The following is a 23,156-nucleotide window of genomic DNA, read 5'->3' on the forward strand; positions in this document are numbered from 1 at the left end:
AAAACAAGATTAAACATTTATTAATAAGAGAAATTATGTTACATACATAGATCTACAAATTACTACTATGATAACTTCTAAATCCCCTAATCAATCTAACTCCCAGTTAGGCTTTTGTTAAGGCAACAGTAAGACACATAGATTTTATAAGACCCAGGCAAAGAAATATGATACTCTGAACAAGTCGAATTCCAAGTGAATTTTCTTAACTTCAGTCCTTTGAAGACAGCAGTTTAAGGCATAGATGATGAAGGCATTTCACAAACTTGTAAGATCTCAAAAATGCCTTCCCTTACAAACAGTCTTTTCTTTACACACATCTCCCTCTTTGAATGCAAATACCCATTGTTTCACTATGTCTTTGGACTTTATCTCCCTGATAATAAAACCCTCTCATAGCACTAAGTTTTACCAGTAATTTTGGGGAAAAATAAACACACAGTTTCTAAACTTCACCTGGCTAGGTGACACATTTCACCCCTCCTTTGAAAACAATATAGTCTGGTTTATTTCAAAATGTAACTGTTCCCTTGACACCTCTGGGCAGAATTTTGCCCTTGTTGGGCAGGCTCGATGGGGGCAGGCAGGGGCGGTCGGGAAGCTGACCGCTGCCCGCGATTGGGGCTGCACCGCGATTTCACACTAGCGGGCCAATTAAGGCCCGCTCACGTGAAACACGAGCGGCAGCACTGCCTGGGTGGGGGTGGGGGGGATGGGCAAGTGGGGCATTTCGTGCATGCGCACTTGAAAATCTCCCTGAGGCACAGAGCTGCCCGGGATGCTCGCCCGACGTCAACGTGAGTTATTTTACGCTCGAGCGGGCTGGGCGCGTGTCCGCTCGCCGAGGTTAAAATTCTGCCCTATGTTTTTAAGCTTCCCCATGTTTATCTAATTAACATTTCAAACCTAAAGTCTCTTCTTAGATCAAAGCACCCAGACTAATTCAATTAAGTCTCCCACACACACACACTCACCCCCACTATTACTCCATTTTACAATAAATTCCAGTAACATTATGAGAATTATTATATCTTCTTGACATAAGATTTTTAGGGTTGTTTGTGTCATCTCGGCCATTCTAATGAAGGGAACCCAAAGCTGTTTTTTCTCTTTGCCTGATTCACTGTAGATCATTGGCATTTTCAGTTTCTAATTCAGAGAAATAATTTTAAAAAAACAAGCTTGCTTTTCTGTAATGATTGACAGGACAGGTAAAATCCTTTACGTTCATCCACCCTGAACCTCACAACAGGCTTGTACATCACAATGTATAACCCACCACCTCGCTCCAACCAACCCGAAAGCTATTTACTCTCCCAGGAGGGAAAAACAGATAAAAGCACAACCACTGTTCTTAAAAAAAAAGGCTTCTTTTGAAATTCGTTGGCTAGTGCAATAAAGCTGCTCTCAATTCTTGCTGAAGGTTCAGAACATGGAGCCAGCAAAACATCCTGGGGATGATGAGCAGGGCACTGATTTACTGCTGACCTGCATTCTGCCCTGATCGAAGGCTCATTAAAATCAAGGTGAACAGAGAGCTGGTGCGTTGGTCAGATCTAGAAAGGGTACTGGCCAGGTGTCTGAGACAAACGCTTTTCAGTAACTGACCCTTGATAAGGGACATGGAAAGGCTGAAGAGGGCGACAAGAGCAATCAAAAGGCTCGTCAGTTAGAAACATTCCCATTCCAGGGAAAGCAATTCTTTGAGAAAAGCAAAGTACTATGGATGCTGGAAATCTGAAAACAGAAAATGCCGGAAAAACTCAGCGGGTCTGGCAGCATCTGTGGAGAAACAGAGTTAATGTCGAGTCTGTATGACTTTTCTTCTGCTCTGAAGAGGAGCGATACAGACCTGAAATGTTAACCCTGTTTCTTTCTCCATAGATGCTGCCAGACCCACTGAGTTTTTCCAGCATTTTCTGTTTTCACTAAAGCAATTCTTTCCCCAAAATGTTTTATAAATTCCATCAGGATGAGTAGGAAGGTGATGTTTAATGTCTAGCTGTCTGGAGGGCATTGACAATCAACATCTTCTGGATGATGTGTTAAGCGAGGCCCTGTCTGCCCTCTCAGCTGGGTGTGAAAGATCCCACTGCACTGTTTTGAAGAAGAGCAGGGGGAGGGGGTTCTCCCTGGTGCCCTGGCTAATCCCTCAATCCGCATCTCAAGAAAACATTATCTGGTCAGCATCACGTGTGTGTTTGTGGGAGCTTGCAAGTTGGCAGCCACTTTACAACAGCGATTACACTTCATTGGCAGTTTGTTAAACCTCACGAGGTTGTAAAAGGTGAACCCTGAGCCAGTCATTGTTGACCAGAAACTCAACTGGACCAGCCATAGAAATACTGCGGCTACAGCAGCAGGTCAGAGGCTGGGAATTCTGCAACAAGTAACTCACCTCCTGACTCCCCAAAGCCTGTCTACCATCTACAAGGCACAAGTCAGGAGTGTGATGGAACATTGCCCATTTGCCTGGATGAGTGCTGCTCCCAAAACACTCAAGAAGCTCAACACCATCCAGGACAAAGCAGTCCACTTGATTGACACCCCATCCACAAACATTCACGACCTCCACCACCGGTGCACAGTAGCAGCAGTGTGTACCATCTACAAGGTGCACTGCAGGAACTCACCAAGGCTCCTTCAACAGCACCTTCCAAACCGATGACCTCCAAGTAACTTCTCAGATAGGGGCAACAGGTCTGCATACAACAGAATGTACTGTTTTGTCAATTAGCAGCCACTGCTGCCATCGTGTGGCCATTACCATTAGTCACCTCTCTTCTATTTTTACTTAGTTCTGTTGAAGAATCATATGGACTCAAAACATTAACTGTGTTCCTCTCCGCAGATGCTGCCAGACCTGCTGAGTTTTTCCAGGTATTTTTATTTTTGTTTTGGACTTCCAGCATCCGCAGTTTTTTGTTTTTACCATTAGTACTTTACTGTTAGTAAGGACAAGGGAGCATAAAGGGCAAGGTTGAGAGGCAGAGAGAGAGAAATTCCAACTGGAAATAACTTGAATACGATCTTTGGCAAAAAAAAGCGCAAAAACGAACAAAAATGAACAAATGCACGATAAATTTTTCAGAATTGTTTCCTATTTCTCTTATTTAGTTGATTTGATTAAATCTTAACCATTAAGAATAAAAATGGACACAATAATGGAACGGAAAAGGGGGGCAGTTTCCTCTGAGGCTGAAGCCTGTTTATACACTGACCTCCTTTTGTCTAGTGTCCTAGGAACTCGAACCTGCCTTGCAGATACTATTGCCCATCCTTTGGATCAGTGTGGAGGAACAAAGTGTCGCGTGAATCAGCAATGATCCAAGTCGGTGCCACCTGTTCCACAGTGGGTCGAACTGGGAAGTTACACTGGAAATCACCCCCAATCGAGGTAACACAGGAAGGGCAAAGGGGTCTGCCACCCTCGGCGTCTGCCTGCGGCCACCTCCAACTTGAAGGAAGGTGAACCATCCGCTTTCTTTCGCAGAGCCAAGAAGTGGGACAAACAGCGGTGAACAAGGCCGAGAGTTCTCAGTTTAAGCCTGTGCCATACTCAGTGGGCACCACAAGGCACATGGGCAGACTTGAGAAGGGAAGGCTTGTATTTACATAGCATTTTTCATGGCCACCGGACGTCTCAAAGCCGGTAAAGTACTTTTTGAAGTGTTGTAATGTCGGAAACACAGCAGCCAATTTGCGCACAGCAAGCTCCCACAGACAGCAATGTGATTTTTGTGATGCTGTTTGAGGGATAAGTATTAACCAGGGCAGCAGGAGTAACCCTCCTGCTCCTCCTTGAAACAGTACCGTGAGATCTTTTGCACCTACCCGAGAGGGAAAATGGAGCCTTGGTTTATCGTCTCATTCAAAAGACAGCACCTCTGACAGTGCAGCGCTCCCTCAGCACTGCATTGGGAGCGTCAGCCTGGAGTTTTGTGCTCAGGTCTCTGGAGTGGGACTTGAACCCACATCCTTGTGATCGGAGGGAAGTGTGCTCCCAAAAGAGCCAAAATTGACATCGAGAGGGGGACCCAGTTTTTCTTTTATTATTGATCCTTGGTAGTGTGGGTGTTGTTACCTGGTTGTCGTGAGAGAGAGTGGCGAGGTATCTCTGAATGTATCGGTATAAGGGGAAAAATTATTACTTAATGTAGCTGCAGAGAAAATACTGTGGTTTACTGAGGTCCAGTGCAGAAAACTGCATTAACCGTAAGCAAAGTGTACATACAAAAGTCAAATCGGTTTTATTTACATTTGTAGACAATTATGTTAACAATGCTGAGAGAAATTTTACAGAAGTACAGAATATGTTATCAAGGCTCTTGTTTGGTATTCAGTGTTGGACTGACTGAGGCAGCACGCAAATTATTCTTTTCAGAAGGTTTCCATCCTTCACCTGTCTGAGTGTCTTTGGGCTGCAGTGACTCGCTTAAAACTTACAAATTCACCAATTCTGAAACCTCCCACCCTTCCCCACATAGGCTCCTGCACCATCTTCAGCAAATTAAAACGTTGAGGGTCACTTGGAATATTTAGTCCGGCTCTTGCGTTCCTAAATTTGATTTGGAAAATTGTGGGGGGAGGTCAGATTAAGTGTAAATCTTTGTAGGGGGACAGTCAGCAATGACAAACACCTCTCACCTCCCCCTCCCCACTACCTCAGAATGAATCAGTGAGGTGAAGTGCCAGCAATTGGCCAGAGCAATCAATCTTCCCGAGGCAGGCTGCTCCACTTTGGGTGGCATCACGCTTTCCAGTGGGGTCAGGCATACGAGTTCCGGGCACATTGTTCCCCAACCCCCCACCACCCTCCTTCCCCATCAAAGCTCACTGGCACTGATGCCAGTGTCCCACTTGCTCAATGCAGCCCCACCCGTAGCCTTTCCATGCATTTCAGTGTCGGCAAGGGAACGAGTGATCTGTCTGAGGATTAACCCTTCCATCTCCCCTCTCCCTCCCTCCCTCCCTCCCTCCCCCTGTTGACAGCAGGTGGCCCAAGCTGGGATCTGGAATTCAGAAGAATTAAAGTGACAAGCCAGTATCTCACTGCAATGCAACACAGGATTTTTGGTTTTAATTTATTCTTTCATGGGATGTGGGCATCACTGGCAAGGCCAGCATTTGTTGCCCATCCCTAACTGCCCTTGAACTGAGTGGCTTGCTAGGCCATTTCAGAGGGCAGTTAAGAGTCAGCCACATTGCTGTGGTTCTGAAGTCACGTGTAGGCCAGACCGGGTATGGACGGCAGATTTCCTTTCCGAAAGGGCATTAGTGAACTAGATGGGTTTTTACAACAATAGACGATAGTTGTCATCATAATTACTGAGACTAGCTTTATATTCCAGATTTATTAACTGAATTTAAATTCCACCAGCTGCCATAGTGGGATTGGAACCAGTGTTCCCAGAGCATAAGCTTTGGATTACTAGTCCAGTGACATCACCACTACACCGCCATCTACCCTTAATGCATTCTGTCCCCAGCCTTAGTCTCAGAGCCTGGTTTAAATTCAGCATCAGCTGCTGGTTCAGGGCTCGGGAGTGGGGAGGTGATGGGCCACCGCTTGGACATTCTCAGCAGCGTTGTGTCCTCCAGTGGGGGGAAGGGGGAGCCAGCGAGCGGAAGCCACCTACGGCGGGAAGCTGGGCAGGGGGAAGAACCGGGAGATTCGGTGCAACGATGACTTGGAGGTGTTCGGCTCGCTGCTCCGCCTGTGAGAGACGTCCGGCTGCTGCCGTTTACGGGAGAGTTCCTCCTCGAGGATCTGCAGAAACACAGGCGACCAAACAAAGCTCCAGTGAGAGACAGGAATACCTCAGCACTTCAGAGAATAAACACGCACCACAATCAGATTATTACTGACAACAAAATACTTGCTTTTAAGCCCATGAACTCCCCAGCGGAATAGGGGTGGGGGGAGGAGGCCATTCATCCCCTCAAGCCTGTCCCTGTCAAGGCTGTACTGTATACTGATCCAGGCTGCAACTCGTTGTGAAGAATGAGTCTCATTACAGATTTTACAGATGCTGTGGGATCACAGGTTTTTGGGATCCCCTTTTGAAGAGAGATCTCTTACATTGCTAGGGCCCCTTTCAGAAAGGAAAGGAATTCTACATTTATAGGGCGCCTTTCACGAACTCAGAATCTCAAGTGCAGGAGTCTGTGAGGAGCTTGCCCTTCTGCAGTAAGAGAGAGAGTGGGGGGGTTTAACGTTGAATCACACTCTGGGGCTACAGCAACACTCAGTTAGCTGAATGTGACTTCCCTATAAACGGCCTGTGCCACATCGATCCAACGCAATCCTTAAAACAACAACGCCTTGGATTCATATAGCGCCTTTAGAGTAGTAAGCATCCCTAGGTGCTTCGCAACAGTGTTAACTGACAAAAATTGACACTGAGACACGCAAGGAGATATTGGGTCAGATGACCAAAATGCTTGGTCAAAGAGGTCAGTTTTAAGGAGCGTCTTAAAGGAGGAGAGTGAGGTAGAGAGGGGCGGAGAGGTGTAGGGAGGGAATTCCAGAGCTTGGGGCCCAGGCAGCTGAAGGCACAGCCACCAATGGTGGAGAGATTAAATTCGGGGATGCTCCAAGAGGCTGGAATTGGAGGAGCGCAGAGACCAAGCAACGTCTGTGGTGGGAAAGCTTTTAGAAATGATAATCTGGGACAAAATTAACAATCACTTGGACAAATGTGGATTAATTAAGGAAAGCTTATTTGATTTTTTAAAGGCAAATCGTGTTTAATTAACTTGATTGAGTTTTTTTGATGAGGTAACAGAGAGGGTTGATTAGGGTTATGCGGTTGATATGGTGTACATGGACTTCCAAAAGGCATTTGGTCAAGTGCCAAATGACAGGCTTGTCAAGAAAGTGAAAGACCCTGGAACTAAAGGGACAGTGGCTGCATGGATACGAAGTTGGCTGGAGACAGGAATCACAGTTGTGATGAATGGCTATTTTTCACAAGAGGATTTGAGTACAAAAGTAGAGATGTCTTGCTGCAATCGTATAGAGCCTTGGTGAGACTGCAGCTGGAGTATTGTGTACAGTTTTGGTCTCCTTATCTAAGGAAGGATAAACTTGCCATAGAGGGAGTACCATTGAGGAAACTGGGGCTGTATTCCCTTGAATTTTGAAGAATGAGAGGTGATCTTGTTGAAGCTTGCAAAATTCTTACAGGGCGTGACAGGGTGGATGTAAATAAGATGTTTCCCCTGGCTGGTGAGACTAGAACCAGGGGGCACAGTCTCAGGATAAGGGGTCGGCCATTTAGGACTGAGATGGAGGAGGAATTTCTTCAGTCGGGGGTGGTGAATCTTTGGAATTCTCTACCCCAGAGGGTTGCGAAGTCTCAATCAGTGAGCATGTTCAAGACTGAGATCGATAGATTTCTGGAGACTAATGACATCAAGGGATATGGAGATAGCGCAGTAAAGTGGCGCTGAGGTAGATGATCAGCCATGATCTAACTGAATGGCGAAGCAGGCTCAACAGGCTGAATGGCCTACTCCTGTTCCTATGTTCCTTTTCGGACTGGAGGAAGGAATACAGTGGGGTTCCCCAGTGGTTGGTACGAGAGCACTACTTTCTTTGATATTTATTAATGACCTAGACTTGCTTGTACAGGGCACAGTTTCAAAACTTGCAGAGATACAAAACTCAGAAGTCTTGTGAACTGCCAGGAGAGTGATAAACCTCAAGAGGACATGGACAGGCTGGCGGAATGGTCCGATAAGGGACAGATGAAGTTCGACGCAGAGGAGTGTGAAGTGATTCATTTTGGTAGGAAGAACAAGGAAAGGCAAAAAATAAAATAAAGGGGACAATTCTAAAGAGTGTGCAGGAGCAGAGGGACCTGGGGGTTTATGTGTACAAATCATTGAAGGTGGCAGGGCAGGTTGAGAGAGCAGTTAATAAAGCACACAGCATCCTGGGTCTTATAAATAGGGGCATAGAGTACAAGAGTAAGGAAGTTATGTTAAACTTGTATAAAACATGGTTCGACCTCAATTTGGAGAATTGTGTCCAGTTCTGGGCGCTGCACTTTAGGAAGGATGTGAAGGTATTAGAGTGCAGAAAAGATTCAGGAGAATGGTTCCAGGGATGAGGAACTTCAGTTACATGGATAGATTGGAGAAGCTGGGGCTGTTCTCCTTGGAGAAGAGAAAATTGAGAGGATATTTGATAGAGGTGTTCAAAATCATGAGGCGTTTGGGACAGGGTGGAGAGGGAGAAATTGTTCCCATTGGTGGAAGGATCAAGAACCAGAGGATACCGATTTAAGATGATTGGTAAAAGAAGCAACATGAGGAGAAACCTTTTTAAGCAGCGAGTGGTTAGGATCTGGAATGCACTGCCTGAGAGTATGGAGCAGGCAGATTCAACCTTGGCTTTCAAAAGGGAATTGGATCAATATCTGAAGAGGAAAGATTTTTCAGGGCTAATAGGGAAAATCAGGGGAGTGGGATTAGCTGACTTGCTCTTGCAGAGAGCCAGAACGGACATTGTGGGCCGAATAGCCTCCTTCTGTGCTGTAACCATTCTATGATGCTGGCGGGCAGGATGAAGTTACAGATACAAGGAAGGGTGAGACCGTTCAGGGATCCGCACACGAAGATGAGAACCGTAGAATTTAAACGTTGCCAGACTAGGAGCCAATGTAGGTGATAGGTGAACAGGACTTGGTGAGAGTTAGGATACAGGCAGCAGAGTTTCGAACAAGCTAAAGTTTAAGATGGGATCCCCAAATCTTAGAGCCTCTGTCGCGCTGCGTAACACTCACCTCTTTGCGGGATGCCAGCCGGTTTTTCCATTCCTTCAGTTCCATTGTGTGTTCCTCATCGAGTGTCTTCAACTTCTCCTTCTCGCCAGTCACCAGGAGGTTCAATTTCTCGCTCTGGTCAAAGGGGAAAAGAATTCAATCGCCTTGGTGCCAATTTGATTCAGTTCGACATTTACATTTGACATGCTGTTCACTTCTGTCATGAAGAGACTAATGTCTAAAATGTTCTTGGAAATTATTTTTAAATTGGAATTGTAGTAGGGTGTGTGTGTGTGTGGCTTAATTGGATTAAAGCCAGCTAGTCCAGGTGCTTTGATGTATAGTAGTTTGAGAGGTTAACTAGATAAACGTAAGGATAGAAGGTAAAGAGTACATTTGCATTTGTTGAATAAACCATTCAGAAGAATGGGTGAAATCTTGCACCTAGCTGGGAGACACCAAGCAATGTGTTTATATTACTAATAAAATTGGTGAAATGAAAGAATTATTGTCAGGAGAGGCTAAAAAAAAACTTAGTAATACAATGGAAAATTTACATGCAATAGGGAAAGCTAGGTGAAAACTGAAAGGAGTTTGTGTATGTGAGGCAGAGGCTTTTAACATCTAACCAGCCTGTAAACCTACAACTGTCTGCAAGAGAACCAAATTGAAAGGGGCCTCATTTTGAATTCGTAAGGTCAAATGTGCTCTGCCTGGTGTCTGTTTAAAGCCTATGGGTTATTGTTGCCTTGGTGATGATTTACCTGGGAGTGACTAATTTGGGGATTTTTTAAAAAGTTATTATGGTAGTAATGTGTAGACATGTATGTGTTTAATTTCTTGTTAAATTAATAAATGTTTAATTTAATTTAAATAAAAAACTTCGAGGCTTGGTGGTCTTATTCCTGAATTCAGAGCTGCATCTCAAACATACCAATTGAAAATATAGGTTATGACAGTTGTTTAAAGTTTCCCTCTGGGATTTAAACAGCTCAGCCTTTACCAACTGCTGGGTCATAACAACTTCTCTGAGAAGTTTGAGATTAGATAGAACATTCCATTCGCAATTCCGTCCCTGCTTACCTGTTGGGTTGTATCCCACTCGAGTTTTCCGAATTCCCAACAAACTCCCAAACCACGGAGAGACTCAAATGTTAAAGCCATGGGAACTGTGGGAAAAGTTTCCATAGCCAAAGCTTTCGATGGCCAAGCCGGTATTGATTGCCCAACTCTTGAAGAGGTGGTGGCGAGCTAGCTTCTTGAACCCTTTGCTGTGTGGGTGCTATTCTGGGGACAGTTCCAGCATTTTGACCCAGCGATGAAGAAAGAGCCACAAGGAACTAGTTGGAAAACTAGAGTGTGCAGGATAGTTCCCATGCATTGACACTCTCTTTATCCGCTTGTCTCTCTCCTGCACCATATTTTTCTTCCCCTACCCTTCCAGACTGGTACTCTCTCCCCGACTCTGACTCTACCTACCTGATGATGCAAAACTGAAGGAGAAGTGTATGGAAATGCGCTGGAGCCTCCTGGCGGCACCTCCTTCTGAGGGTCCAATGACGGTGAATTACCTGAAGCTGCTGTAACTCCACGATGTTGTTATCACATTGCTTCTGCAACTCCTTGAGGTGGGCTTCGTGTTTTTGCTGTTGGTGTTGCCTCTCCTCTTTCTGTTGGACCTCCTCCTGGGCTAAAAACTGGAAAAAATAACCCACCAATATTAGTTAATTGCGCAGTTGGGGGATTTAAATTCAGCCCATTAAATAAAACACTTTGTCCCACTAATGGTGACCACAAAACTTTGATCAATTATCGTAAAAACCCATCTGGTTCACTAATGCCCTTTAGGGAAGGAAATCTGCCATCCTTACCCGGTCTGGCCTACATGTGACTCCAGACCCACAGCAATGTGGTTAACTCTTAACTGCCCTCTGAAATGGCCTCACAAGCCACTTAGCTCAAGGGCAATTATGGACGGGCAATGAATGTTGGCCACGCCAGCGACATCCACATCCCATGAATAAAAAAAAAATATAGACCTACTGCATGCATTACAGTTTAACACATCAGACCCTCACACTAACTTTAACTCAATTGCTTAATCCTACCTTCTAATCCTATCCATAATGCCCGCCCTAAACTTAATGCAGATACGTGGAATCATCTCCACCATAATCCACAGTCCCATTACATGCATTACTACTTATAGTCGCTTGTTGTACAGAATTTGAATATTGCTGAAAAGAGAGACATGTTGCCGAAGCTTTTCATCTTGCACTCATCAGGACAAACGCGAGGATGCCAAATTTCAAATGATCGCAACAATTTATTCGACAGGATAAAAGGGTGCTGATTGGTCGGCAAGTCGACTCTGATTGGCCAAGGTGTTGCCAAGGGCTGCCCCAGCTCCCCAGCAAAACGTCTACTGTTAGATATGATTCTGCGATTAGGCAGCACTTGCTGAACAATCCTGAGTGCGCTAATAACTACACTAACAACCAATTAAGATAATCAGTCAAGCTTGTAAGGAGACTCATTTATGCTAGAAGCGACATGTATTGAAACACAGGGATTCGTTCTCTGCAAACAAAAGGAACATGTTCAAGCCTCTGCCTTTTTTGAATGATCAGGAAACTTGGGGAGCCTATAGTTTCCCATTTCTTTCTCCATGGCAACTCCTCAGACAGAGTGGACCCACCAACCAATCAGCACCCTTTCTCCTGTAGTATAAATTGCTGTGATCATTTAAAATTTGGCATTCTTGCATTTGTCCTGATGAGTGTAAGACGGGAAGTTTCAGTAACATGTCCTTCTTTTCAAACCCAACCTCTTCCCGCTAATCCCAACCCTTCAATAACCCAGTCTTCAAAAATGCTTATGCATCATCCTCTTTAAATTTCAAACACCCTCCAAGCTTGATTCCATTCCCTGTTCCTTCTGGGAAAGATGCTGGAAGAGTCACTCTCAGAGCATTTCCAGTATGGATCTTATCTAGCCAGCAGCAACAAGAAAATCCCAGTCAAAGTCTTTGACAAGTTGGAACAAGGAGAGACATGTTGCCCTGCCTGCTTCGGGGGCACTCAGGGTTATGGGTTTGACCGTTTCCACAGCAACACCAGAACAAGTACAGCCACTGGAGGAGGCCATTCAGCCCATCAAGTCTGGCCAGAATGGCTGCGGGAGGTGAAAAGCCTGGCTGTCATCATCCCATCCAGCAAGTCCCTCTAGTGATGTGCCCTGCACCTGTTCAATGATTCTGAGCCCATCCCGGGGCTGTTGAGCCTCTCATTTCCCACTCATTTTAACAAATGGGCAGAAAATCAAGGGCCTCAGGCAGTCATTTCTTGCACTGAGCTTGCTCCAAGTGCAATTTCCCACAGGCAGCAAGGGGCTGACACTTCATAAGAAAATAAGAATTAGGAGCAGGAGTAGGCCATTCACCCGCCCACCCCTCCCTGCCGAGCCAGCTCAATCAGTTTATGGCTGATTTTCTGAGAGAAGAAATTCCTCCTCATCTCCATCTTAAATGGGAGACCCCTTATTTTGAAACTGTGCACCTCATTCTGGATTCCCCCACGAGGGGAAACATCCTCTCTGCATCTACCCTCTCACCCGCCCCCTCAGAATCTTCTATGTTTCAATAAGATCACCTCTCATTCTTCTGAACTCTAATGAGTACAGGCCCAACCTGCTCAACCTTTCCTCATAAAACAAACCCCTCATTCCAGGAATCAGCCGCGTGAACCTTCTCTGAACTTATTCCAATGTGAGTATATCCCTCCTTAAATAAGGAGACCTAGACTGTACCCAGTGCTCTAGGTGCAGTCACACCAATGCCCAGCACAGCTGTAGCAAGACTTCCCTACTTTAATACTCCATTCCCCTTGCAATAAAAGTCAATATTCCATTTGCCCTCCTAATTACTTTCTGTACCTGCATGCTGACTTTTTATTAAATTACGTTTGGGGAATATATCTTAGGATATTCTTTGCGCAATATGTACTGACTGTTACTATGTGTTCGCGATACAAAGGGGTACGTAATGGGATGGCTAACCTGTCTGATGAGCTCCCTCTGCCCCACTGAGCTCACGGCCTTGATCTTCAGGCTTTGCTTGAAGATGTTCAGTCTGACCTTGCTGTCGTTGCGCTGCACCTTGGGCAGTCGAGCCCTCTCCTGCGCCTGCTGGCTCTTCAGGTCCTCGAGGAGACAGCCGTGGAGGTGGGTCATTCGCTCCGTCTCCTGTGAGGGGAAGGCAGCTTCTTTAAACTGAATTCCGACTGAATCTGACGGCGAGACAGCTTGGGAACAATCTCGGCATTTTGCAAATTGATTTCCTCGACCCTACTTCGCATTAGGACGAAGACTGCACAAGCCTTCCTCCAAACCTGTGATCACTGAAGTCTGACTTAGTGCCTCCCGGATTATTAATTTGCTAATTTATTAATTATTACATTTATTAATTATTTTTATTTATTAATAGGGTCACTAGGCAGGCAAGTACAAGGCGGGTTGGTGGGGGGAGGGGGGAACGACAAGTAATGTTATAACAGGTTGTGGCGATTGGATTACTGGGCAGGAGGTGATTCCATCCATCATGTAGTCACTCTGCAGTGACAGCAGCCCAGGTGGATGATGGAGAATTTCACACTTGGGCTCAACAGATGGGTTGGGTGTCACCTCGATGTATGTCTAACACCCTGTGGTGTTGGAGATCTTGGCAGGCAGCCAGCAACAGAAGCAGCCATTCAGATCGAAGTTAACCAAGGCTCAATTCTCCAGAAATACCTGGAAAAACTCAGCAGGTCTGGCAGCATCGGCGGAGAAGAAAAGAGTTGACGTTTCGAGTCCTCATGACCCTTCAACAGAACTGAATAATATTAGGAGAGGGGTGAAATATAAGCTGGTTTAAGGTTGGGGGCGGTGGGGGACCCCTCTCCTAATATTACTCAGTTCTGTTGAAGGGTCATGAGGACTCGAAACGTCAACTCTTTTCTTCTCCGCTGATGCTGCCAGACCTGCTGAGTTTTTCCAGGTAATTCTGTTTTTGTTATGGATTTCCAGCATCCGCAGTTTTTTGTTTTTATCTCAATTCTCCAGTCCTGACAACCCGATAGTGGATGGACCTTTTGTTTTACAAGCTTTTACTTTGCTTCTTTTAATATGATTTACTCCTTAATAAGGCAGCCTTTCCTCTGTAGCTGAGATATAGGCATGCGCACAGAAACACATACATACACACACACACAACCCACACAAAAAAGCAAAAATACTGCAGATGCGAAATAATATATGGAAATGCTGAAAACCCTTTTTGTAATTTAAACTTTCCTGCCTCTTACCCTGTAAAATCTGCTAAATCTCTAATTTAAGACCATAAAATGTAGGAGTAGAAATAGGCCATTTGGCCCATCGAGTCTGCTCTGCCATTCAATGAGATCATGGCTGATCTGATAATCCTCAACTCCACTTTCCTGCCTTTTCCCCATAATCCTCGAGTCCCTTACTGATTAAAAATCTGTTTATCTCAGCCTTGAATATACTTAATGACCCAACCTCTGTGTTAAAGAATTCCACAGATTCACTACCCTCTGAGAGAAGAAATTCCCCCTCATCGCTGTCTTAAATGGGTGACCCCTTACTCTGAGATTATGCCGTCTGGTCCTAGACTCTCCCACAAGGGAAACAGCCTCTCAGCATCTACCCTGTCAAGCCCCATAAGAATCTTATATGTTTCAATAAGGTCACTTCTCACTCTTTTAAACTCCAATGAGTACAAGCCTAACCTACTGAACCTGTCCTCATAAGAAAATCCCTCCATACCCAGGATCAACCTCGTGAACCTTATCTGGACTGCCTCCAATGCCAGTATATCTTTCCTTAGATAAGAGGACCAAAACTGTTCACAGTATTCTAGGTGTGGTCTAACTAGTGCCTTGTATAGTTTTAGCAAGACATCCTTATTTTTATGCTCCATTCTCTTTGAAATAAAGGCCAACATTCCATTTGCCTTTCCTATTACCTGCTGAACCTGTATGCTAGCTTTTTGGGCTTCATGTACGAGGACCCCCAAATCCCTCTGTGCTGCAGTTTTCTGCAGTCTTTCTCCATTTAAATAATATTCAGCTCTTCTATTCTTCCTGTCAAAGTGCATAACCTTACATTTTCCCACAATGTATTCTATCTGCCAAGTTTTTTCCCCACTCACTTAACTTGTCTATATCTCTCTGTAGACTCCTTGTGTCATCCTCACCACTTGACTTCCCACCTATTTTTGTGTAATCTGCAAACTTGGCGATAGTACATTCACTTCTCTCATCCAAGTCATTGATATATATTGTAAATAATTGTGGCCCCCAGCGCTGATCCCTGTGGCACTTCACTAGTTACAGGTTGCCATCCTGAAAATGCTCCCCTTATCCCAACTCTCTGTCTACTATTAGTTAGTCAATCTTCTATCCATGCCAATGTATTCCCAACACCATGGGCTCTTATCTTATTAAGTAGCCTTCTAGTTCTGATGAAAGGTCATTGAGCTGAAATATTGACTCTGTGTCTCTCTCTCTCTCTCGCTACAGACGCTGCTGGACCTGCTGAATATTTCCAGCACTTCCTCCTTTGTATCACCCACATGCACAGTGGGATACAAACAGACACAGAGAGATATGAACATGTGCAGGTACACACAAACACACATGCACTGCTGCACAAGCTCAGGCACACGTGCAGTTCTGTGTAAAGTTTACACGCGCTCACCTTCTCGTGTCGCTTCAACAGCAGTTGCCTCTGCAGCGAACACTGTTCCTTCACTTGCTGCTTGAACAGATGATATTTCTCTTGCAGATGGCGCTGCTCCACATCCCAGACCACCGACTCACGGTCTAATGTAGAGACACAGAGGAGGAGGCAACATGCAAGCTAATCAGACGGTTAAACAAGGGCCTTCGCCAGATGGGGACATGTCATGTTGAAAAAGCTCACAAAACGATGAGTAAGGATGCAACGATTTGACTCCGCAACACGGAACTAACAATGACCAAGAATGTGTGCAGGCATCGAGTGCAGATGGAATCAGGTTCCCAGTCAAGCAATGCCATAATTTTAAAACCCTCATCCTTATTTTCAAATCCCTCAATGCCTCTTCCCTCCCTATCTCTCCAAACTTCTCCAGCCCCACATCCCTCTGAGGTATCTGCGTTCCTCCAATTCCGGCTTCTTGAGCATTCCCGATTTGAATCGCGCCATCATTGGCAGCCATGTCTTCAGCTGCCTGGGCCCCAAGCTCTGGAATTCCCTTCTTCTCCATCTCTCTCTCTTTCTCTTCCTTTAAGATGCTTGTATAATCTATGTCTTTGACCAAGCTTTTGGTCATCTGACCTAGTATTTCCTTATATGAGTCGGTATCAAATTTTATTTTAAAATGCTCCTGCGAACGTTTTATTACATTAAAGCTGCTATATAAATATAAGTTGTTGCTGTGCGGTGACACAGGAGCATCTGATGATTAATGTGGATTGATGCGTGATCTGAATACCTTTTGTCAGTGTGATTTCTCACCTCTCTTGAGCTGTTGCCCTTTCATCAACCGCTCAGAAGCTGTGGATGATATCTTTGTCTTCCGCTCCTGAACAATCTTTTGCAGACCCTCGTTCAGCTCCTGTTGTTGCCTTTGGATGAATTCTTGTTCCTGCACCATAAGGAAAGACCCTGCATTTTAATAGCACCTTTCACGACCTCAGGCCATCCCAGAATGCTTTACAGTCAATCAAGTCAATTTTTTGAGATGCAGTGACTGGTTAGGAAGGCAAATAGCATGTTGGCCTTTATTGCAAAGGGATTTGAGTACAAGAATAAGGAAGTTAAGGAAGGATATACTTGACTAGAAGGCGGCACAGCCAAGGTTCACTGGATTGGTCCTTGGAATGAGAGGGTTGTCCTATGGTGAGAGGTGGAGTAGCCTGGGCCTATATTCTCTGGATTTAAGAAGAATGAGAGGTGGTTTGATTGAAACCTACAAAACTCTGAAAGGATTTGGCAGGTAGACTCCGAAAGGTTGTTTACCCTGGTCGGGGGAATCTAGAACATGGGCACAGTCTCGGGGTCAGGACTGATCATTTGGGACTGAGATGAGGAGAAATTTCTCCACTCAGAGGGTTGTGAATCTTTGGAATTCTCTATCCCAGAGGGTTGTGGATGCTTCATCACTGAATACATTAAAGGCTGGGATAGACAGATTTTTGGTCTCTCAGGGAATTAAGGGACATGGGGAGTGGGTGGGAAAATGGAGTTGAAGGCCAGGGTCAGCCATGATGGTATTGAATGGTGGAGCAGGCTCGATGGGCCGAATGGTCTACTCCTACTCCCATTTCTTGTGCTGTAATGTAGGAAAATAGTAACGCAGAAAGCCCACAGAGCTCAGCATGAGAGGGTTCATACGTTACACCCTTGCTCTCGAAGAACACTGCGCTGCAAAAGTGGAAAGCTGATCTTGAATTACAGCCGTGAACAGCAGCTGTTAACCTGGAGGCTATGGCAGTCTCCACTCAGTTGATGCAGGGCAAAAACTAAAAGCCCCTAAACAGCCCTGACCTGCAATATTTAATTTCGATTCTGCTATATAAAAGGTGCTCACTGATGGAGACCAAGCTGACAAATAAATCCAGTGTCCCTTGATCTGAATCGAACAGGAGCAGTTTCCAGGAGGTCTGGCAAATCAACGGAGCCGTAGAACAAGGCCCCAGTGAGGGACAAACTCCATTGGACAGAAACAACTGTTAACTATGACTGAGGATTTGATAGCCAATGGATTTGGGTGTTGGGCTGCTGCCAAATTTCACGCCAATGTGCCTCAGACAGGGAGGGAGCGAGGAGAAGGAACATTCGAAGCCGGGGTCATACCAACAGCCAACCTCAAACACTTCATGGGCGGAGAAAGATTTGTTCACTTCAGTGTAAAATGCACTATTTAATGAAATGGGTAAAGGGTGGAAGCAGATTCAATGGTAACTTTCAGCAGGGAATCGCATCAATACTTGAAAATGAAAGTTATGGGGAAGGGGCAGGGGAATGTGACTAATTGGATAGCTCTTGCTACATATATGTGTCATATTCCACTCGGAACGTCAACTCTTGTTTTTTCTTTCCACAGATGCTGCCACACCTGCTGAGTTTTTCGAGCACTTTCTGTTTGTATTATAAAGAAGCTCTTACTTGCTTCTTGTCGTTCAACGATTGACGATTTTTCGCGAACTCTTTTGCTTGTTGTGCCTTCAGGCGTTTTGCCTCATCGCGCAGTTGGTTGGCGTAGTCTTGCTCTAGCCGATCAATAATGTGTCTGTAGTTCCGCTCCAGGTTTTCAATCTCCTGGTCATAATATTGCTTCTTGTTCTATTCAGGTGTGAACGATACAGGTAATTATGCGGAGGTTACTCGAACAGGGTCTATGCGCTAACACCCCTCCTATGCTATCATTCCTCCGATCCCTCTCTTTCCCCTTGCAAAGGACTGAGTCTGTCTGCAGGATGGTCCCAGACATGTCACCAGCAAACCCCCACCGCCCCGAGTCACTTAACCATTTTCACACACAGGTCGACTCAGTGAAAGCGGCGTGGGTCTCATCCTGTCCCAATGTCAGGCACTGAAACTGGCATTTTCAAATTATTATCCATTACCTTGTCCCTCCCTATCTCTACAACATCCTCTAGTAAAGGACCCTCTACACTGTCCCCATCAAACACTCCCAGGGCAAGTACAGCATGGGGTTAGATACAGAGTAAAGCTCCCTCCACACTGTCCCCATCAAACACTCCCAGGCAGGTACAGCACAGGGTTAGATACAGAGTAAAGCTCCCTCTACACTGTCCCCATCAAACACTCCCAGGGCAGGTACAGCAAGGAGTTAGATACAGAGTAAAGCTCCCTCTACGCTGTCTCCATCAAACACTCCCTGGGCAGGGACAGTATGGGGTTAGATACAGAGCAAAGCTCCCTCTGCACTGTCCCCATCAAACACTCCCAGGACAGGTACAACACAGGGTTAGATACAGAGTAAAGCTCCCTCTGCACTGTCCTCATCAAACACTCCCAGGACAGGTACAGCAAGGTCCCCAGCTGCATGAGTTTATCATATTTCTCCATTTCTCACATTAATTACCTCTGGGCATAATATAAGTGACTTTGGCACTTCATGTTGAATCAAGGGTAGTTTTTTGACCAGTGGGATCTCGATTTGGATGTAGGGTTGGATTTTAATATCGAGGTGAAAGGTGAGTGTTTAATGCAGTGCACCAGCCAGGTCCTCACACATTTCCCAGTTGTAACCATGTCTGGTGCATTCAATATGCATGGGTCCAACTATTTATCATTGCAGTGTCTTCGATCATTTAACAGCCACATCAGAGTCTCACAGTGCAGAATCTGAAATCTACAATAACTTAATGAAACGTCTCAAGACACTTCACAGGAACATTATCAAACAAAATTTGATACTGAGCCACGTAAAGAGATATTAGGTCAGATGACCAAAAGCTTGGTCAAAGAGCTGGGCTCTAAGGAATGTCTTAAAGGCTCAGAGTGAGGTAGAGAGGGCGGAGAGGTGTAGGAGTAGAGGGAATTCCAGAGCCTGGTGCCCAGGCAGCTGAAGGCATGGCCACCAATGGGTCAAGCAATTAAAATCAGAGATGCTCAAGAGGGCAGGATAAGAGGAGCACAGAGATCTTGGAGGGTTTTGGGGGCTGGAGGAGATTTAAGAGATAGTGGGGTGGGGGGCAAGGCCATGGAAGGATCTGAAAACAAGGGTGAGAATGTTGATATCAGTTCGATCCAAGAAGATTGAAAAGAATGGGAAAGCCGTTGAGATAAAGAAAACTGAGCAGTTCGATGATGCAAAGTTTGGGCTTAAAGACCTTGAAGATTGTCGGAACAAGGGGAGACTGAGGAAAGGCTCAGGAGAGGAAGATTTTGCACGTTTGAGGGGCCCTTTATAGCGATGGGACTTAAGCTGCCCAGGGAAGTGCAGAGGTTACAACATGAAATGTGCTATTAGATCCAATCATCATTGTTGGCGGTCATCGTCCACACGGGCAAATGGTCCTAGCCACTTTGACCTAGCATGTTCCCATATTGCTTCATGCCCTTAGCCCATTACCCCACTCACCATCATTTCCTGCTCAATTTGCCGGATCATTTGCTCCCGTTGTTGCTGCAGCTTCAGGTCAAGCTGGCTTTGCAGTCGCTGCTCCTCCTTCTGTAGGAGTCGAAGTTCCCGCAGCTCCTGGCGCCTGTCAGAAATCAGTCAGCTCGCTCAGGCTCTTGCATGGCTACACAACACAAACACCTGGCCTGCACTTAGGGGGATGTAGAGGGGCAGTGGGGTGGTGCATCTGGGAGAGATGCAGGGTGGCGGTATATCGCCATCTGTTGGCAAGTCCCAAACACAATGGAAGGCAGGAAGGGAGAGTTTTGACTTTGGCTTTCTCATCAAAATCTAAATAAACTCAACATCTCACATCTCCACATCATGAAGTGCACACTTACAGCACATTCAGCCCCTCAAGCCCTCTGTTAAATTAAATATGAAACTAGACTATGGGCTACTGGACTGAGAGCTAAATAACTGAGCTCACTTGTGATGGGCTGAATGGCCTCCCCGGGTGCGGTAGGATTTTATGATTCTAAGTCACTGGTTGAAAGAGGGGTCGGTAGTGGGTGGGTGGGGGGGGGCTACCTTCTAGTCTAGATGAAGGGGCTGAAATTTGGACTGCAGTTTTTTTCTCACCTGGCCGACCGCATATCTTGGTCCTTCTTATTGTCTTCGCTGACCACTTTCGATGTCGTGACGCTCACTTCCACACCATCCACCACAAATTTTCGGGTTTTCTTTAATGTCTTCCGCAGGGTGGGTCTATCCTGGAACAAAGGCCAGTATTTTTATAAACTCTGTGCGACACTCACTTACTCTTCTGGGATCGTGACAATTTTCCAAATTATTACAGGAGTTAATTAGTGTCTTTTCCACTCTGATGGGCCACCAGCACCTCTCCCTCATACCTCATTCCAGCTTGAGCGGTGGTGGCTGCTTTTTTTTATTTATTCTTTCATGGGGTGTGGGCATCACTGGCTAGGTCAGCATTTATTGCCCATCCCTAATTGGCCTTGAGAAAATGGTGGTGAACTGCCGCCTTAACCGCTGAAGTCCATGTGGTGTAGATACACCCACAGTGCTGTTAGGGTGGAAGTTCAGGATTTTGACCCAGTGACAGTGAAGGAACGGCTATACATTTCCATGTCAGGATGGTGAGTGGTTTGGAGGGGAACTTCCAGGTGGTGGTATTCCCATGTGTTTGCTGCCCTTGTCCTTCTAGGTGGTAGAGGTTGCAGGTTTGGAAGGGCTGGTGCAATGGGATTGCACTTTTTACTAATGTGGCTATATAAGTGTCTCCAAATGTGATATGCATCAAGTATTCTTCTTACAGAATAACAGAATGAGAGAAGAATGATATGTGAGGCCGTGCCTTTTTGAGAGCTCAGTATCCACGACAGGGATGCAACATTATAAAATGTAGGATTGACCAAGGCAAGGTAGTACGGCTTTAAGAAATCACTGACCTTATTTGCCTTTGACCTGGAATGACTGACAGCCTGTAAGGATAAAGGGACGGAAATAATTTTGTTGAGGCGAGGAGATTGGAGGGTTGGGGAGTTTGGAGAGCCGGGGAGTTGGGGAGGTTTGGGGAGTTTCAGAGAGTTTGGTGAGTCTGGAGAGTTGGGGAGTTTGGAGAGCTGAGTGTTGAGGAGCTGAGAGAGAACACAAGAAAAGAACACCCGTCTTGGTTTTGTTCATCACTGCAATTAAAGATTTAGTTGCCGTGGGTGAATAAAAGCTCTTTAAACTATTAAAACTCTGGTCTTCATGTCTGGTGGACCATTGGGTCCTGGGCTTGCTGCAACGTGTTACACTGGACATCACTGAGAAACATAGTGAGTGTTCCGCAAACATCCATGCCGTGCGGGAGATGAAAACATTCGAACAATTCAGGGGAAAAAATTACTCACTTCTTCCTCAAACTCGTCAAACTGCCTCTGGAAAGAGAGACAAAGAAGAAATGGACAGGCATTGAGATTGTTGCAAAAATAGCAGAAAAAAATAAGGAATGCAAGATGGCAAAAATTAAAAATGGAATGGAGAACGTTGTTAAATTGAGTTACCTGTTTATAAAATACATCATTAGTGCAAGCGGGGGATCTATTTGATTCAAGCTCCTCAATGCCACATAGGTAGGAAACTCTCCTCTCCCCAGTCGCACTCTGCTGTGAATGTTCAACCAAAGCAGGACTTGCAGTAGAAAGATGTTGTGTCTCTCCCACCACAATGGTGAAGCCATTTGCCTCCAATCTATCAGTTTCCTTGGAAACCGCTGGTTCGAGAACCTTAAAGAAATGAAAGAACAGGATTATTTTTGTTGCACATTTTCCCCCTTTGACACTCGTTAGTTCCCTCATGTCTAAACCCAACATCCAGCCATGGATGGAGGAGAAACTGACTCCTGCAATGGTTGCTCCAAGACTTCCCATCCCATTGATGAGGGGAAAAGGCCAAGGATTATGATTTCGCTGCTGTCACGGCTGAAATGAGATGAAAGATGGTAGAAAGAGGGGGGAAAAGAGAGGGGGGGAGAGAAAAGAGAGGGGGAGGGGAGAAAAGAGAGGGGGGGGAGATAAGAGAGGGGGGGAGAAAAGAGAGGGGGGGAGAAAAGAGAGGGGGGGAGAAAAGAGAGGGGGGGAGAAAAGAGAGGGGGGGAGAAAAGAGAGGGGGGGAGAAAAGAGAGGGGGGGAGAAAAGAGAGGGGGGGAGAAAAGAGAGGGGGGGGAGAAAAGAGAGGGGGGGAGAAACAGAGACAGACAGAAAGGCAGAAATAAAGACAGACAGAAAGAAAGACTTGTATGTACATAGTGGTATTCATGGATGGCTCAAAGTGTCTTACAGCCAATGAAAAATATTTTTCGAAGTATAGTCACTGTTGTCACGTAGGAAACATGGTAGTGAATTTGTGCACAACTGGATCACGTGTGTCTCAATGGGTCGCACTCTCACCGCTGAGTTAGCAGATTGTGGGTTTCAGTCCCACTCCAGACACCTGAGCACAAAAATCAAGACTGACACTACCAGTGCAGTAGTGAGGGAGTGCTGCAATGTTGGAGGTACCGTCTGTTCAGATGAGGTAATAGCCTGAAGTCCCATCTGTCCACTCTGATAGATGTAAACGATCCCATGTCACTATTTCAAAGAAGCCAGCAAGGGAGCTCTCCCCCGTGTCCTGTCCAATATTTATCCCTTAACCAACATCACAAAAACAGATTATATGTGCAACCTCCATCCTCTCGATTT

General features: G+C 45.6%; 1 protein-coding gene across 1 annotated transcript in view; it reads right to left on the reverse strand.

Annotated features, from left to right (window-relative positions):
* Positions 1–5,232: 5,232 nt before the first annotated feature.
* LOC144694934 (STE20-like serine/threonine-protein kinase) overlaps positions 5,233–23,156 on the reverse strand; it is a 48,389-nt gene continuing 30,465 nt past the window's right edge. Inside the window, exons 10-20 of the mRNA XM_078565720.1 lie at positions 21,978–22,199; positions 21,825–21,851; positions 20,548–20,678; positions 19,927–20,050; positions 17,982–18,158; positions 16,329–16,458; positions 15,528–15,652; positions 12,828–13,013; positions 10,343–10,468; positions 8,793–8,906; positions 5,233–5,770 (exon numbers count right to left, since the gene is read on the reverse strand). Of these exons, the coding sequence (XP_078421846.1) occupies positions 5,636–5,770; positions 8,793–8,906; positions 10,343–10,468; positions 12,828–13,013; positions 15,528–15,652; positions 16,329–16,458; positions 17,982–18,158; positions 19,927–20,050; positions 20,548–20,678; positions 21,825–21,851; positions 21,978–22,199 (1,497 nt within the window). The 3' untranslated portion in view covers positions 5,233–5,635. The remainder of the gene's footprint in view (positions 5,771–8,792; positions 8,907–10,342; positions 10,469–12,827; positions 13,014–15,527; positions 15,653–16,328; positions 16,459–17,981; positions 18,159–19,926; positions 20,051–20,547; positions 20,679–21,824; positions 21,852–21,977; positions 22,200–23,156) is intronic.

The sequence above is a fragment of the Cetorhinus maximus genome, chromosome 20 (assembly GCF_964194155.1).
Source record: "Cetorhinus maximus chromosome 20, sCetMax3.hap1.1, whole genome shotgun sequence".
NCBI lineage: Eukaryota > Metazoa > Chordata > Chondrichthyes > Lamniformes > Cetorhinidae > Cetorhinus > Cetorhinus maximus.